An 18,915-nucleotide genomic window follows, 5' to 3' on the forward strand; every position below is an offset into this window, starting at 1 on the left:
GAACTGGAGTTTAAACCAAAATATAAACACCTGAGAGAGAGCACAGGAAATAGTTCCAGCGGCAAAGGACCCACAACTAGCCCTGTAGTCAAGCTTTTGGAATGCGAGGAATAAGAAAGAAAATTAAAGACCTTTTTTCTTGCTTACAGAATCAGGGAGATGAGGACCTTGTGGGTTCAGGATGACAGCTGAAGCGGCCATCAAGAATTTTGATTTTACTAGTACTTTTGAGCTGAGGCCATATTTTTCTTTTAATTTAAAACCCAATAATTTGATTTCATCCAGGAAACCCACATAAAATGTCCATAAATTTATTCATTTAGGTATTTAGTCATTCATTTATTCATGCAATCATTCATTCATTAGTTTGGCTTGGACCTATGATTTCATCAGTTTCAGGAACTTTCAATGAGGAAACATTCGCTATCAACTGAGATCAGCAGTGACTGTATAACTTAACACAATGTAAAATTACCCTGAAAATGGAAAGGTGAAGAACCTTTTAACATAGAGCCCTATATTAAAAACAAAATAATCAAAACAAACAAAATATCTAGGTCTATTTTGATCAAAGGCTAAGCAATGGGATTGTGTAATTTTCCATGGAAGCACAAAACAGTCCTTGTTAGAACACAGGTGCAGAAATAGATCCTAGAACCTTGCCTAGCATTGACTGGTGGTAGAGAGAGGCTGGGGAACCCTGATGAATTGCGTTTCATGATTTACATGAATAGCTCATGTTATATTGACTAAGCATCCCAGAATGGGGAAGAAAAGTATAGGTCAAGGGAGGGGAACCTGCTGCCTCGAGGCCACATAGGGCCCTCTAGGTCCTTAAGTGCAGCTCTTTGACTGAATCCAAACTTTACAGAACAAATTTGTGAAGTTTGCATTCAGTCAAAGGGCTATGCCTGAGGACCTAGAGGGCCCCATGTGGCCTTGAAGACACAGGTTCCCCACCTCTGGCCTAGATCAGAAACTAAGGTGGGGATGGGGGGTGGGGAAGTCGTCTGCTTCACTAATACTATGAATTTGTTCTAAACTTTGTTGGAAAATTACATTGCTGAGAGATTCAACCTCAGTATGAATGAGGAGGAAACCGTGATGAGACATTTTCTCAATGCAGTTAATTGCTGAGTAGAAAATGGCTACCTAAATTAGCATTGTGTATCAACTCTTTCTTCAGCCTAATGAAAGAAAATGCTCAAGTTTAAGCAGTAGACAAAAGGTAATTTCAGCGAGGAATTTGGGCCTCTCATAGGTCCTGAATTCTAAAAATTGTCTTTCTCCTTTAATAAATCAACTCCAAGCCTAAGTTCAGGAAAGTTGCACCAAATGTTCAGTCCTTTGGTGATGACATTGGAGTATAATCAAGTATCACAACCAGCCAAGTTACAAACTAATACATTTTTTGCCTTGTTTAAGTATCCATAATAGAGTTGAGTAACTGTACAATGATTCTGGGCCTCTGGTGGTCCATATGTTCTGAACAGATTGTTTGTTGTTGGAGTAACCTCCTCAATCTCTCAATTAGAAGGAACAGATTCATCATCTCTCCGTTCCAAATTAGGAATCCCATTTGGGAGAACTGCTGAAGTTCTAGGATGGCTCCCACATTGAACTCAGGAAGTATATAGAATCTGCCTCTAATTTTATTTTTTTTCTCAATTCTGGTTGAGACTTATGGTTTCATCGATGTGGAAATTCCCTCCACCAATGCAGGGATCTTCCTGAATTTCTAGTTCTGGGGAGTTAATTGGCCACAGATGTGAAGTGGCCAATGCCCTGGGTCATGAAACTGGTATGTGTCAGAGGCGGAACTTGAACCCAGGTCTTTCAGACTCTAAGCCCAAGCCTCCAGCCACTATATTAGTCATGCTACCTCCTGCCACAAGACATTGATGCCTCTCTTAGAAGTCCCAATTATATTTGTGAATTACATAAGGATGTTGCAACAGGCATCAGATGATATGGTCTCTTTGCCAAAACCAACACTATATCACAACATGCCACAGAAACATTGGTCACAGAACCATAGCAAGGCTAAAGCTGGATTGCATGACACAGTTTGAAACACAGAACACATTTGATGGTATTTTCAAAGAGTTTTGACAGACAGATAATGAAAACCAGTGAAAGGGTCTAGCCATTGGTGAAATGATTGCCCTTGCTGGGACTATAGACCAGAAAGTGGGGAACGAAAAAAATGGAAATCGTTATTTTGCAATTATCAAAAATCAAGCAATGCCTTTGGCTTATGTACACGGAATTTAATTTCCAAGCAGGGGGTTGATAACTATTCATATCAAGTATCTGTCTAAGAATGGATTTTAGGGAATGCATGGAATGCCAAATTGGGCTAGCTGTGCTTCTGAGTTTAGGACTAGGGTCATAGCATGTTTATGACCTCTGGCCATGGCCTGTATGGGTTCCAAAGCTGCTTTTTTCTTTGGGAAAATTGAATCAGCAGCACCCGAAGGTGAGAGCGCTCTCTCAGCCATGACTGTTTGGACCCACATCCAGGTGATTGAGCTTGTCCCAAGGGGACCATTTCACTGGTCATGAATGGTGCCAAAGTCACAACACTGTGAAGACATGCGCGACTTGCATTTTCTTGGAATGGTGAAGACTTGATTAAAAATAGTTTACCTTTTGTGCCTGGGGAAGCTGAAAAATAAAGAACAAAAGAAGAAGAAATCCATCATTACACAATAGATTCATTGGAAAGGTGAAAACTGATTTCTCTATAATTTCCAGATTGTGCAATGACAGTTAAAAAAAACAAACCCAGAAAAATAACAAAATGAAACCAAAGTCACTATAGAAAACCAACCAAGGTGTTGATCAGTTCTACCTTGTGTCCAAAGCACCCTCATAACAACAGACAGTTTTATTGTTATTGTTGTTGTGACAGGACTTGTGTTAAGTTAGGTTGAGGATATGGCCAACAGCTTGGCAATGCAGCGCACTGGGAGAAGAGAATTGACTTTGCCAGTGAGATATAAGCACCAGTCCCAATATTGAAGTTTCATTTTCCTGGATCCAGATTTAATAGATTTAGAAGACAGCTTTATTTGGAAGGTCATAACATCATAGAGCTAAAGCCAGGAGTAACCACAGAGGTCATCTAATCCACCTCCTTCGTTTTATAATTGAGGAAACAGACCCACAGAAGATTTGGTTTTCTCTACCACGAAAGGAGTGAACTGGTCTGTATGGCCTCGAAAGTGTCTTCTGGCTTTTAATCTATGAGCCTAGGATCTATGGTACCAGGAGTCTGGAGCCAGTACTCTTATCCCTGTACGCCAGAAATTATTCAAACATTAACATTTAATGGGAATAAGGCATAATGAACTGGGAAGGAGGTATTTAAAGAGTTGGTCATCTGGTCCAACCACAAAAAAAGAAATGGAGAGCTTTAGAGTTAGGAGAGGGAAGGAAAAAGATACGATGAGAAGTCACTGAGAAAGATAAGCCCCACTCTATAAGTATGGATTTATTTCTCTTTATATCAGTGATCAGTGTCATATATCTAAATTATCTACAGAGATATCAACAGTTTAATTAGCTAGCAAATCCCTACCAGTTAAATTCAACAAATGTTTTCTATACAACTGCTCTGTACCAAGCACTGACTTGAAGGACAAGAAATGAAACAGTCCCTGCCCTCAAGGAGCTTCCATTCTTCCGGTGGCCAAAGGCTACTAACACTTTTGGTTACAGCTTTTCTGAGAGCTATCTTGGGGAAACTTTTATAATAGAAGGAAATGAATATTACTTTTGGATGAATAAGTAAAAATAGTTGATATACCTTTAACACCATACAATATATAGCAAAACTTATTGATCACGCTTTTAGAGGGACAAGATGAGTCATTTTCATTAGAAAAAATAGATTTTATGAATGGACGCAGAACTCCCAGAGAAGAAAAGTCCCTTTATCAATGCAGGCTGGCATCTTTTCTCCAACTTATTATCATAGAGCCTAGAGCACAAAAAGTTTGTCCAAGGTCACCCGTTGAGTGTGACAAAGGCAGGACATGAACCCAGGTCTTCTTGTCTCTGAAGTCAGCTCTCCAGCCTTGAATGACATCCTACTTCTCAAGATACCTTTAGGATATCACTGACATTAATAGGGGCAGCTGGGTGTTGCAGTGGATAGAACATTGGGCCTAGACTCATGAAGACCTAAGTTCAAATGTGGACTCAGACAGCTGTGTGGCCCTAGGCAAGTAACTTAACCTCTGTCTGCCTCAGTTTCCTCATCTGTAAAATGAGCTGAAAATGAAATCAGCAAACCACTCCAGTATCTTTACCAAGAAAACCCCAAATGGGGTCAGGAAGGGTTTGACACAACTGAAACATCTGAACAACAAGAACATTTACGTAGTGCTTTCAAGAATAGAAAACACTTTTCATGGCTGATCTCATTTTTTCCTTAATATATTTAGAAGACAGATTTGTTCTGAAGGTCACACCATTATCAAGATAAACCTGGAAGGACCACAGAGCCTATTTAGTTCAACTCTTCATTTTACAAATGAGGAAACAGAGATCCAAGGAGGCCAAGTGACTTCTGCAAAGTCACACAGAAAGTAAGGAGCAGAGGTAAGAGGGGGAGGTAATATAGCAGAATGTAAACATTTTGGAGCAAATATCATTCATACGCTTAGTATGTAAACAAAAGCAATCCTGATTTAGTTTTTCTTTTGACCAGTATGACAAAGGTTGCCTGGTATGGTGGAAAGAAGACTGGTTCTATCATGAGAGGATCTGGGTTCAAATCCCACCCACGATCCTTGCTACTCGTATAGCTTTCTGGGTCTCAGTTTCCTCATTTACAAAATGAAGGGGTTGAGTTAGATAGTTTCTGAGGGCTCTTCTGGTTCTAAATCTCTGATCTGCCCAAAGTTCTACGAGCATTATTGGACACATTTTGTAGATGAGAAAAGCAAAGCCGATGGAAGCTAAGTGGCAGGCTTACAGTCACAGAGTTAGGAAATAACAGAAGTGTCCTTTGACACAGGTCTCTCCACACTCTAAAATCAAAGTGCTTACCACCATACCCAATGCTCACATGGCAGCATCAAGACCTCAAACATGCTGGGATTTGCACCATCAGCCCATTTTTTCTAGTACCTTCAAAAACTAAACAAAATCAAACAGTCAGTGGAGAATCATAAAGATATATTTAAAAGTAAGCATTAGCCATTGATTGGTGAGTGGCTAAGCAAACTGTGGTACATAAATGTAATTGGATATGCTGTGTCACAAAGAATAATAAATGAGAAATCTAGAGAAGCATGGAAAGACCTTTTGAATGGATGCAGAATGAAGGAAGCAGAGCCAGTAAAACAACAGATACCTGGACTCCAATAATGGATAAGAAAACAACCACCACGAAATAATTGAAAATCCAAGTGGCAAAATTTACAAAGACCAAACTTGGCCACATCGAAAGATGAGATATAAGAAGACAATTCCCCTTTCTTGTTTGTAGAGGTGGGGGTGCCCATACATACATAGATACACACATATTTGCATATATATATATATATATATATATATATATATATATACACATACACACACATACATATAATGCATTCATAGTTTCTTTAAAATTTCTTTCTCTTCTCTCTCTCTCTCTCTCTCTCTCTCTCTTTTTAGGCAATTGGGGCTAAGTGACTTGCCCAGGGTCACACAGTTAGTGTCAAGTATTTGGACTGAGACCAGATTTGAACTCAGGTCCTCCTGACTTCAGGGTCAGTGCTCTATCCACTGTACCACCTAGCTGCCCCATCTCTCTTTCTCTTAAAAAAACAAAACAAAAAAAAAACAAGCAAAAAAACTTTGTTATATAGGATGGCTATCTGAAAAAGGGAAAAAGAGGGATACAGGGTGAAACCTGGGTAAAAGCAAAAATAGCATAAAAATTTAATTTTTAAAGTAGTGCTTGCATGTACTAAGCACTTAATAAATGTTTCACCAATTCACTCTTTTTTTGCATTCATTATGTGCTCTTTTTCCTTGGCTATCCTTCCTTTTCACACTACAGAGCATTCCTTCTCCTAGTTAACCTAAGCTGTCTTGAATCCCTATTATTGGAGAAACTTCCTTAGCTTATTTCTATAGTTATGTATCTGATAGACTGAATAATAGTAAATGAATAAGGTCTTTACAATCCCAGAGGATTCTGATTCTGCTCTACTCAAAGTGGAAAGAAAATTCCTTCATTGAGGAATTTCTCAAGAGTTTGGGGAGGGAATGTTACCCCTTAACTAGAAGGACAGAGACATAGGCACTTCTGATTTTTCCTTTGTGTTTGTAGCCATTCCAAAAGGCAATACACTAGTTCTTTCTTTATCTTTCCCCATACTCCATAGAGCAATTGGTTTGAGATTACATCCCTTTGGATTTTCTCTCTAGCAATATAGATTGTGACCTATCTGCCTTCTCACTTATTTAAAACATTGGGATTGTAGGGGAGGGGAGAGAGTTGAAAATGTTCTACAAAATAAAAAAAGAACTCTTCAAAAATTACTAGTTTTGGAAATATTAAATATCCTTTAACAGAGTGAAAAAGAAACCTGGTGAACCAAACATTCCAGGATGATAGATGGATGTTTCTTTAAGAACATGTTTGTGTTAAATGTAGCTTATAGAGAATAAATTGCAAAGGTTGCCATGGGAATTACCAGCATTTGATGAACTGTAAAGTAAATAGCAAAGTGAAGGCCTCCTTAAAATGCTGGGCTGCAGAACAGAGCAGCCTTGGGCCTCTCTGGGCACTTGGTTCCTCCTTTGTGTCTGGAAATCTAGACTTGTGGGAGCAGAGCAAATTTTGACACACCCTGTAAAGTACAGGGGGAGGAAAAACAGGGACAAAAATGAAAGAGTACATGTTCATAGGGTTGTCTGCCATGTACAATTATGATTAGCTTCTCTCTATATCAGTATGTTCCTGAAGAAAAAGTGGATGGAAATAAAGTGTAATTTTTCTACAAGAGCTGTTCGTTGATGTCACTTATAGCCAAACCAGAAAAAAATCATGTTGGGGCCATTAAGAAAGGTTTCAGAATCCTGAGTCACTAATTTAAATTAGATCATGGTCTAATGGTCACTTCTGTATGGGATAGAGCCACTCAGATTTATCCATCATTTATCCGTTTATCCATTTATCCATCATTGAAGATCAGTTTATCTTTAGAAAAGGGAAAGAAAAAAAATATCTGGGGGTATTAGTGAGCTGCAAGTTCAATTTGAATCAACAGTGTAATATGGTAAATAAGAAACCAATAGGATCTTAGGTGGGATAAAGAGGGTTGCAACATCCAGAAATATTTGGGTGAAAGTTCTGACAGACTTGGCCCTGGTCAAACTACATCTACAGTAGGGTTATAGGATTATAAATTTAGAGCTAGAAGGGAACTAGAACACAGATGGTGTTTAATAAATGCTTGTTGATTGATTGACCTTGGAAGTTATTTAGTCCAACCCCATCATCTCACTGATGAAGGCAAGAGGTTAAATGACTTGTCCAAGGTCATATAAAAATAAATTTGGGGCTGAGATTTGAACTCAAATCCTTTGACTACAAATCCAGTGACTTTTTCCCCACTCCATTACGTATTCAATTCTTGTTGAACATTTGAAGAAAGGAGTGTATGATCTGGTGAGCATGCAGAGGTGATCATCTAAGATGGCAAAGGGCCTTGAGTACATGCTGTATGAGAACCAGGAAGTAGGCTTGTTTTGTTTTGAGAAGAAAAATCTTGGGTCGGGGAGGATGATGTTATCTGTCTTCAAGGGGATTAAACGTCTTCTACTTACCTCCAGGGGATAGCATTAGGTGAGCTGGATGGAGAATCTAGGCTCAATTTCAAAAGTAAAATGGGCTGCCATCTGCAATAATGGGTTGCCCTTCATTCGATCGATCATCATCAATAAACATTTATTAAGTACCCACTATGTGCCAGGTACTACGCTAAGCACCAGAGTTGCATTTGATGTCAGCAAGCAAGACTGTATAGCCACTTGTTGGATGCTGTCCAGGCAATGCTAGTTCAGGTAGAGTTTTGATTAGATGACCTCTGTGGGGTGAAGCAGGAGCTGCCATCTTTGAGATTTTGTGACTCTGAAATATTTGGGAGGCTCCCGGGTGCTGTAAGCCTAGAAGGTTAATGACCACTGCTGTCCTCCTACAGTGCTTCTTCATGGCGGAGACGTGACCCTTGGTTTACCAAGGCTTCCATGAAGTTCTATGAGTTCTTTGAAGGCTTCAAGGATGGGCTTGGTGACAGATTCTGTGTCTGTCATCTGAGGACCAGCCTACATCATTCCAGAGAGGCTCAAAACAAGCTTTGTTGCATGATGATGAGTTAGAGGAGAAGGGACCACAGTAACTCTTGAAGACTTTCTCTACTTACACATGGCACATTTTACGTGTTGGTGGAGAGAGCGCCTAGAAAGATTATAGCAAAGATCTTCCATGTACTGGAGTCAGGAGGTACAGGGTATAGTTCCACATATGTTACTAACTAGTTGTAAGGCTGTAGTAAAGTTATTTAGCCTCTCTGGGACTCAGTTTCCTCACTTATAAAAAGAGACAATTGGGCTAGATCACCTCTAAAGTCTCTTACAGCCCTAGGACTCTATGAACTTATGACCTATCCTCCCTCTCTTACTATATAGTCAATACTTTGAGAGTCACAAGATTTCTTTGGCATGAGTGCCCTCTCTAACAACGAAGACCGTAATATGCCCAAGTTTATTCTCTTTCAAGTGCTGTCAAGACTGAGAATGCCATTCCTAGTGGTCATTTGCTAAGCTGGTCTTTTGAGAGATGCACAGTTTAGCATGTGAAGACAATCCCTGTCCTCAAGGAGCTTACATTTCAAAGGGTCAGACTATACATACAAGGGACTGCCAGACAAAGACGGAACATTTTGGTCTAGAAAGTTACAGAGATGGAGAGTAGAGCAACAGAGAAGTATATTGACATAGCATGTTAGTAAGAAAATTGGTTCAGGAAACAAATGACCTGGGATCAAATCCCATTTCTGATGTTTGCTACCAGTGTAACTTTGGGCAAGTCGTTGAACCTCAGTAGGTCTCAGTTTCCTCATCTGTAAAATGGGTGGGGGGATTGACTAGATTACCATGGAAATCCCTTCCAGCTCTCCATATATGATCCCCTGGACCCTTTCCAATAAGCAATGGCAAAATCAGTTCCATAATGATACCAAGCCTCCACAGCATAAACAGGGACTTTTTCAAATACTAAATGTGAGAAATTAAATTAAGGAACTAATGTTCAAAACCACACAGTTCCCTAGGGAGTATTTAAAGGCCAAATGTGTACTGATATATTTGGCTGCCGACTGCTTAAAGCAAAAATCCTGACCTCCGTGCAGTGAATTCATTTGTCAAACTGGCCTTTTCCAATAAGCTTGTCATCTGAGTGCTCACTCCCTCCTCTGTGGCCAAAATAACCCATGTGTTCTCTCGGTTTCATAGACATGGTCCCATTTGTAATGTGCCACTTGGGCTTCTCTTCAAAAATATAGAAATGGGTGCCTAATACCCCTCCTGTTGCACAGCTAATTATTTGAGCACCTGGTAACTGGCACAGATCCTCCAATTCAACACAATCAGGATCTGGTTTGGAATGAGAGGATCTGGGTTTGGATTCCAGCTCCGCCATTTAGCACTTATGGGCTCTTGGCCCCACCACTTCAGTACTCTAGGCCTAGTTTTCCTCCCGTATAAAATGAAGAGGTTGGACTAAATGCCTTTTATTCTTTAAAAAATAATAATAATTAATTGGTTTCTTTGTTGGTTTTTAATTTACTGGATGAATTTTGAGGACTCTTCCTGCATCTCTAAGTCTACAATCATACTATGTGCAATGAATGCACTGTTAAGAGGGGAAAAAGTCACCACTTAACCAATAACCAAGTCTGACAATGTTGATTTGGATCATCATCTCTGGTCTTCGTAGCATCCAGAGATGATGGTGATGATGATGATGATGATGATGATGATGACAGCTAGCATTTATATGGTACTTTTAGGTTGGCAAAATGCTTTACATGTGTTATCTCATTTAATTCTGACAATAACCCTGTGAAGTGGGTACTGTTCCTATTTTAACAGATGGGGAAAACGAGGCAAATAGAGGATAAGTAATTTGCCCAGAGGCACATATCTAGTAAGTGACTGAAGCAGAATTTGATCTCAGATCCTCCTGACTCCAGGTGCATCCTTCTTCTCACCTTCCTGCCTCAAAAATGACACTATTAGTCTACTCTCACTAGGGTCTACATCTGGCTTGATCAGAAGGGAAGACAATGTAGTGGAATAATACACTTACTCTGAAATCAGGGGGACCTGAGTTTGAACTCTATCTCTGACACTAATTATCTAGCTGGTTATGGGCAAGTGACTTAATGTCTATGAGCATCAATGTATTCTAGCATCAACCTCATGGGATCATGGTAAGTATTTTCATCACTTCACAAAAGTGTAAGCATCATATAAATGTCAGTTATTATTATCTTCCTAGTCCTGGTGGCCCCTGGTGATCTCTCCACACGACTGCCCTGCTTCTGCCTGGTGACCGATGCCATGCATTTTTAGGAACAATAATGATTTGGGGGGAGGGGAACAATACATATACATATAATTATAAATACCAAGTGTATACAAAATAATTACAAAGTAATTTTGGTGGTAGTGTGGATAGAGGGGAAAGTCAGTTAATTAGAAAATGCCTACTATCTGCGAGGCACTATGTTAGGGGAGGGGGGGATAGTCCCTGTTCTCAAGGGGTTCACAGTCCAATGACAGCTAGGAGAATTAGGAAAGACCTCCAAGATGACACTTGGGGTGAGCCAGGAAAGAAGCCATGGATTCTAAGAGGTAGAGGTGAAGAGGGAGAGAGTTCTAGGTATGAGAGCCACAAAGTACAAATGCATGAAGGTAGGAGCTAGATTATTAGGTATGGGAAATGGAAAGTAGGACAAGTTTTCTGAAGCTCAGAGTGAATGCTGGGGCTGTGGAGAAAAGGAAGGGGTGGAATATGAGCAACCCAGAAAGAAGCCTGGAGCTGGATTGTGAATGACCACAAATGACAAATAGAAAGATTTGCATTTTATTTTAGAGGGTAAAAAAGAACCTTGAAAGTTTGCTGAATAGGGGAGTGATATGGTTTGTGGTTGTTCAGTTGTGTCTGACTCTTTGTGACCCCGCGGGCCACAGCACTGCCAATACTGTTCATGGGGTTCACTTGGCAAAGATACCAGAGTATTTGCCATTTCCTTCTCCAGAGGATTAAGGCAAAGAGAAGTTAAAGTTTTTGTCCTGGGTCACACAGCTAGTAAGCATCTGCTGCTGAATTTGAACTCAGGTCTTCGTGACCACGCCCAGTGCTCTATCCACTGAGCCAATTAGATACTTCAGTGATGTGGTTAGGACCATATTTTATATATACAGCAATTTGCTGGTTATACAAAGATGACATTTGGAGAGGAAAGGGACTTGAAGCAAGGGACTAAGAGGAGTTTTGCCATAGTGCAGGTGAGAGGTGATAAAAGCCTAGACCATGACAGCTATACAAGTGAAGAGAAAGGCAGGGGTGTGGCCATGTAACAAAGCTGTGGCCCATATGGGACTGCCCTTGTGGACATCACCTAATCAATGCCTTGTTGAAAACAAGGAGGCCCATGAGATCATTAATTTGATTATTTGAAAATAACAGAGAAAGTTCTAACCCCTGCTGGAATACCCTGGGTTTGCTGCTAAGTTATTCAGGAGAGCATAGCTTTTCTTAGAAGTAGCTAAGAAGAGGAAAAGGATCCTTTCCTGGACCCTGCCTTGTTTGACTCTGATGGATAAATAATAAAATGTGAATTTGGCACTACTGAGTCAGCTAGCTCTTTGTTCTTATCCGAGAGACATAGCTGGGACAACATTCCCTCATTTTTCATCCTAGTGCTCTAGTTTCAAGCTATTTCACTGACTACATCTACTTTGTGATCACTTTGATACCCTTATAATATGCCCTAAGGGCAGGATGCCTGTTTATGATGTATACTAAATAATAGGAGCGTATACATGGCAAAGGGGCTGTGGATTGTCTTTGTTGCCATCTCTTTGAACAACCTGAAGTGAAAGAAACGAAGGAAAAATATCACTATCTCCACAGGAGTGCTATCTGTCTTCCAGCAGCTGCAAACATCTGTCCATGTCTGTGTAATAAGTGATATGATTTGCTTGTAGGCTACAAAAGGCATGATAAAAAACTTCATTTCCATCCAACTTATCAGATCATATCTCAAAATATGGCATAGTAATTCCTGGTGTTTTAGGATCTACACATGACTTCGAGGACCATCTTTCCTCAGGATGTGCTAGAGCCAGCTCATACCTGCACAGGAGAGCTGATCATTAAGTTTTTAGCATGAAAATTTACACCTCAGAAACTGGACAATGCTTCAAATCAAGGTTTGATTTATCTTTCTAACTATCTATCTATCTATCTATCTATCTATCTATCTATCTATCTATCTATCTATCTGTCTGTCTGCCTGTCTAACTATGTATCTGTCTGTTTGATTATCTTGAAGATTCTTTGGAGTTTGAGACTGACTTGAGAAGCATAATAATACTGATTAAACTTAAAAGCATGTTGTGAACACATTTTTTTTTTCAAAGTTCCAACAAACCTCTGACATTTCCTCAACTTTCTCCTAAAGTTGGGAGAGCTTTCCTTTGGCAATACTGAAAATCTAATCTTCTGGAGGGCAAGTCCTGTCTATGGTTTGTAGCCCCTGTACATACATGTAACAGATGAAGCGTAAATGCTTATTACATTACTTGAATTCAGTTGAATTAAATAGTATTTCATCATCCCACTTTACCAAACTAACCAGATCTTTTCTGTGTGCTAATACTCAACTGATTCAAGGTGAGAAGCAGTAAGGGTTCATGACTACACCATTAAATCTCCTACCTCCATACCATTGCCCAGATAATGGAAGATGTTCCCTCCTTCTCGCCTCTACTTTGTAGAATTCTTAGTTTCCCTCAAAGTATAGATCATATACCACCTCCTTCATGAGTTGTATCCTGATCTCTTCCTACTGTCAGTGGTTTTCTTTCTGGAAAAATCCTGGATATAAAACTACCTTTTTAGGGATACTCACAGTGTGGAAAAAATACAAAACCATAGTGTCAAAGTTAAAGCAATAGTGAGACAATATGGTATAGGCCAAGTGAAGGGGAGCCCTACATTGGGTTGAGGCGGACCGTGGGGCTGCTCTGAGGGATAACAGGTCAATGAATGAAGCATAATCTTAACCTCTTGCAGGTGGAAAATGTAGGTTAGGTGAGGAGACTGGAAGGGGCGGGGTTTGGTGGAAATTGCAAGTCCGTTGAACTTCTTTTTCTCAAGTCAGTCTCAAACTCCAAAGAATCTTCTAGACCCAGGGGTAGAAAGGGTCGGAGAAGTTGTGATTTGGTGTAAGATGTGACCCCAGGTTAGGTCTTCGTGAGGGCAGCCACCCTAGCCTTTGCTTAAAGGCAACACAGGTCACAACAGGTCCGGCTGGTGCCAACAATGTCTATGAGTTTGCCTACAATCAATGACCTAGTATTGGCAGCGCCCACTTTGTCACCAATGGGATTAAATTTGGGGAGAACACTTTTATCAGTGAGCCTGAGTTTCTGAGACATAGAATCATCACCCCTCTAGACCTTTGATGAATTAGACCAGTACAGCCTCTCCCAACAAGCACTCATATGGCATCCTTTCAGGTAACCTTCTACTTTTCTAAGTGAGGGGAAGGAAGCACCGGTGGCCTCATGGGCACTTAGTCGAGTGGTCAGGCATCCTGGGTATTTTCCCCATCCTTTTGTGGATGTCATCTATCAATCCTGAGAGTTGAATAATGAAGCAGAATCTCAGTGTCCAAAGATAGGGAAGGTCTAGTTGACCATTCCATTCTAAATTACTCCAATTGCATTTAAATCCATGCTTTATCATCCATGCTAATCTAAAATCCTGTTCTAAAGACAAAGCAGTGATGAAAAACAACAGCTGTATCTACTCTGAATCTTCTTCTGTTCATCAGCTAGAATTTCCTCTGCCTTATCTTAATTTCATTACTTCATCCATGTTTTCTCAAGTCTAGGAATCAGACTGAGATTTCAACTCAAGATGTGATTTTTGTTCTATCCAGGTTAAATAGATCCAATTCAGTTCATTAAGGTTATTAAGTGCCCACTATGTACCAAACTCAGTCCAAGAACTGGTGATACCAAGACAAAACGAAAACAGCCCCTGCCCTCAGGGGCATTTGATTGGAATGGAAGTATCTTTTTAAAACCTGAGTTATTTTTATTTAACTATCTATCATATATCTACTCATGGATCTGTTTATTTGTTTGTTCACTTATTAAGGCAGGGTCTCCTCATGTGCCCCCAGGCTGGAAAAGGGAGAGGTTACTCACTGATTCCACTACTGGTTGATTGGGATAGGGTTTGATCTGCTCTTTTTCCAACCTGGGCAAGTTCACCCCTCGTCAGACAACTTGGTGCACACCCCCCACACCCCCCGCAAGGGCTTACCAAATTGATGCTAAACTTCATGTGGACACACAACCAACACAGCCCACTACCAAATTCCAGAGCTCAAAAAATCTAAATCCTCCTCCCCAGTACCTGGGATTTACAAACTTGAGATAAGGGGCACTTTTTAAAGAATTCAAGCCAAGGGCAAAGAACTGTCAAGCTTATATTGAAGAAAACTGACCCATTGATTAGCTAGGCAGAGGGATTTCAGTGTATTAGACAATGGAAGAGATAAAGAGCGTCACAAGGGCTAGGTCTAAAACCTAGCTCTCTCTCACTATCTCCCTTCCTGCCCTATGACCTTAGGCAAATCTCTTAGCCTCTCAGAGCATCAGTTTCTTCTTTTGTAAAAGTTGGGGTTGGACTCCAAGACTTCCAGGTCCCTTTCAGTTCTAGATCTCACCCTATGTTCTATACCTCCTCAAATTATGATGTACATACTAATCTCTTCCCCCTCAATGACATAAGCTCCCTCAAGCACAGCAGGATTAGTTTGTCACTTTGCCTTTCTATCTCCCGGCACCTAAGGCAGAGCCTTGTGCATAGTAGGTGTACGTCTCTCCTGTCCTTTATGTCTTAGAGTTGTTAGATTCCTACAATGCTAGTCTTCAGCAACACTGTACTGTTTTTACTCAGAAGAAAGAAGTATGTGTCAAGGGGCAGGGCTGCATAAAGCAGTCAACAATGGCGGACCTTTGTAGGGTACTGGAAAATGTGGATTATTAATAGGCAGACTTGAACAATTCTCACATTACACATTGCTAAATTCCATCACCGACAGGAAAACTCCATGTCCTTCACTCACTACGAGGACCTGAAAATTCTCACAGTAAAATAGTAATTTCTCATCAGGCACAAACCCTGCACTGTACTGGTGAATACGTTTCTAATTAAAATGGTCATTCTTCAACCTCGTTTAGGGTGGTCACTTGGCTCAAAAGTGATCTGAGCAAGGAGGCCGGCAATAGGGAGAGGCCGATGTGTGGCGGCTAGGAACTGCCTTCTGTACTACTAAAGAACTAGGAAGAGAAGACGTGGGGAAGTCCAAAATGTGACAATGCCCAAATAAAATACTAACTACCCCCTCATGTTCTCTTTGCATAAAGTCTATCAGCCAGGTCTTCACCGGGCAAACTCACAAAAGGGTGAAGAACTGAGTAGAGATGAGTGGTGAAGTCTAGATCAACTCACACACGGAAAGTGAGTGAGCCTTTGGGGAGAATTCAATGGGAGAGTCCAAAGCAAATGCAGATCTGGGCAGCCCTTCCTCTGAACTCCCAAACTGCCCATGTCACTTTGCAGCCTCAGGGCTGATTCCTGTTGAATGATTTGAGCTGCTGGTTTTAATTAAAACTTAATCTGCAAAAATATTTCATAATTTATGCATGTCGTGGAGTCTCTGAACTCTGAAGGCATTGTTCCCTAGCTATATAGGGGAGGCACCTTCTCTTTGAAAAGATTAGCAGAGGGAAAGGAGGGGAAGCACTAATGAAGGGAGAAAAGGAAGGGCCACAGATGCTTTCCTCCAATCTCTGTCCACTGGATTTGGAACTGTATGCACTAAGGATGGTTTGGCTTGTCAGGATGAAAGAAAAGTAACCTGCCTGACAAGTCAGTGATGACCAAGGGTTATCAGAGACTGACCGGGACGGTTCTCAAAAGAAAGGCGAGCATAAGGAGAAATAAAAGCCAGGGAATTTGAAATTCTTCAAAGGAAATGAATGGGAGCCCCCAAAGAAAAGACATACAAGCCCACAGCCGCCACCCAGGAGAAATTAATGACTAACCAGGATTCTGCCCAAGAAGCCATATTTCATCTACCAGATGTCTTCAAGAGGGAATTTGCTGGGATCTGTCAGACCATTGAACCACAAAGATGTCTGTAGAATGACTTGGCTAGAAAGGCTAGGCTCTCAAGGCAGCCAGTCAGAAGTGTCTTGCTAGCTCTTTGCTAATTACAAAATAAACAAAATTGTAACCGCTCCCTTTTCCCTCCTCCCCTTCCCTTCATCCCCCCCATCTCTAATCAGGGGGTTCCTTTGGCAGGAACTGGGTCTATGGGGGGGAAATGAGGAAGCAGTTGGTTCATTGATCCTCCCCACCACCACCACCACTCTAGCTTTCCATGCAATGTCTTTCCTACATCTGCCTACAGATTAAAACCACTGGGGGAACTCAGGAGGTTAGAAAGGACATGGACAAACTGGAGAGAGGCCAGAGAAAGGCTGTCAGAATAGGAAAATATCTCAAGTTCCTGACAAATGAAAATCATAGGAAGGAATAGTAGAGAAAAGTTTTTAGCTGGAAAAATAGAGCATTGAGGGGAACATGATAGCTGTCTTCAGCAATGTGGGAAGGGCTGTCACCATGAAGAGGGATAGGGCTTATTCTGCTCGGCCCCAAGAGGCAGAACGAGGAACAATCAGTAGCAGTTACAGAGAAGTACATTTACATGAAACAGAAAGGAAAACTTCCGGACATTTAGCATCATCCTGAAGTGGAAGGAATCCTCTTGGGAGGTAGCCTGTTCTGATCTCCAGACATTTCCAAACAAATCCTAGATGGGTTGCAACCCAGGCACTGCTTGAATTTGAGGAGTTCTGCACACCCTCTTCATTTGGAGGTTCTGGGATTCTGTAATTTTCAGGAATAAATTCCACCTGCCAATACAGAGGTTTTGCTGAAGCAGGTCTTGTATTCGAATGCTGCTCTCGAGACATTTAGTGGCCTCTGAAAGCACATTTTAAACTTTTTTTCATCAAATTATCAGAACTTTCCATGTGTGAGGGTATTACTGAAGCAAGCCTGTGCCTGTGAATTTCCAGTGGTTTTCTTGCACCCATGAAAGCTTATTGACCACAAAGCCTTGGAACTCTACATTTAAGATACCATATACATAGGGGCAATTTTCAAACTGTCTAAATTGAGCTTATCATAATGCGGCCATTCATTTGGAGGATGCTTTGTACTTGGTTATTTTTTTCATGTAATTTATGTCATAAGTTCTATGAAGAAAAACATTCTCTGTGTTGCAGGTTGTTTCATTTATCCTGGCAGAAAGAAACCTGGGGTGGGAGTGAGGGTGCTATTAGATCTGTCTCAAGTAAGGCTATCATAGGAGTGAGGGATCACTGTTGTTCTATTGGAACTAGACAGTAGAAACAGAAAGAATGGGTGGGAAATTCAGAAAGGTCAATTTAGGCTCAATCTTTGGAAAAACCACAACCATTTCCAGGAAAGGAAGGAGCATCATGGATTTTTTAACAATTGATTCTACCCCTAAGTAGAATGAGTTACCTCTAGAGGCAGGGAGCTTCTCATCACTAGCAGCCTTCAATCAGAGGCTGGATGTCCTGTCTTGGGTATGTTGTAAATAGCACTCCAATTCAGTTATGATTTGAGCTCGGTTCTCTCTCCTCCCTCCCCAGGTTCCTTTTGACTGTATAATTTTGGGTTTCTAGAATTATTAACGAAACCATCAATCAAAAAACACTTGACCTAAAACTAGATGGCATATCAGAGGCTACTAGTCCAAGCTCCCTTATTTTTACAGATCCACTGGCTGAAGCCCAGGGAGATCGGGTCTTGCCCATGGTTCTTTGGGAAGTAGACAACAGAGTTGAGATTTGAACCCACGTCCACTGACTCAAGTGCCTCTGCCCAATAACAAAACTCCATGTTAAACCTGTTTTTCTTGAGGGAGTGGATATATTGGAGGGGTTAAAAAATCAAACACACTACATCTTTATTAAATCTTTTTTTTTTTTTAAGATTAGTTACATTTTTTTTGGCCTGTTTTCTGCTGCCAAACTCAGGTATTTGCTTTATTTACTCACACATAAAATGCTTGTGAAACACCCCCTTGAAAACTTTAAGGGAATTTCCAGAGAGCAAGGGCACACAAAGATAGGTCCCATGAAACCACATTGCTTTGTCATGTTTTCCAACAATTCAACATTGCCACACGAAATTTTTATGGTTGAACCATAAACAACTCAAAAGGGCTTGGGGAGTGGCGGTGATTACTGTGAGCCAGTGAGAGCAATCTATTCTAGGGACAAGGGAGATTGCAAAAGCCTTGAAATTCTGAGGGTTAGGGTGTGGCAGAGGTCAGCGCTGGAGCATCTCCCTGAAGACACGGCCACATTCATCATTCATCGGCAACTTCTGTTTTCTCCTGTTCAAACATTAAACCTCTTCTCAGAGCCTCCTTGCCTACCTCAGCCTGCCTTAAAGGTGCCACTGGCTATTCAAAAGCTAAGCCACCAGAGGGCAAGCTC

The 18,915-nt window shown here is 40.9% G+C and overlaps 1 protein-coding gene across 1 annotated transcript in view; it reads right to left on the bottom strand.

The window, feature by feature from the left end:
• The window catches only part of CACNA2D3 (calcium voltage-gated channel auxiliary subunit alpha2delta 3), a 1,008,438-nt gene that overhangs the window by 305,272 nt on the left and 684,251 nt on the right, over positions 1-18,915 (bottom strand). The window contains exon 14 of the mRNA XM_027835883.1: positions 2,650-2,667. Coding sequence (XP_027691684.1) covers positions 2,650-2,667 — 18 coding nt within the window. The remainder of the gene's footprint in view (positions 1-2,649; positions 2,668-18,915) is intronic.

Source organism: Vombatus ursinus, unplaced genomic scaffold (genome assembly GCF_900497805.2).
Source record: "Vombatus ursinus unplaced genomic scaffold, bare-nosed wombat genome assembly UNPS02014817.1, whole genome shotgun sequence".
Classification (NCBI taxonomy): domain Eukaryota; kingdom Metazoa; phylum Chordata; class Mammalia; order Diprotodontia; family Vombatidae; genus Vombatus; species Vombatus ursinus.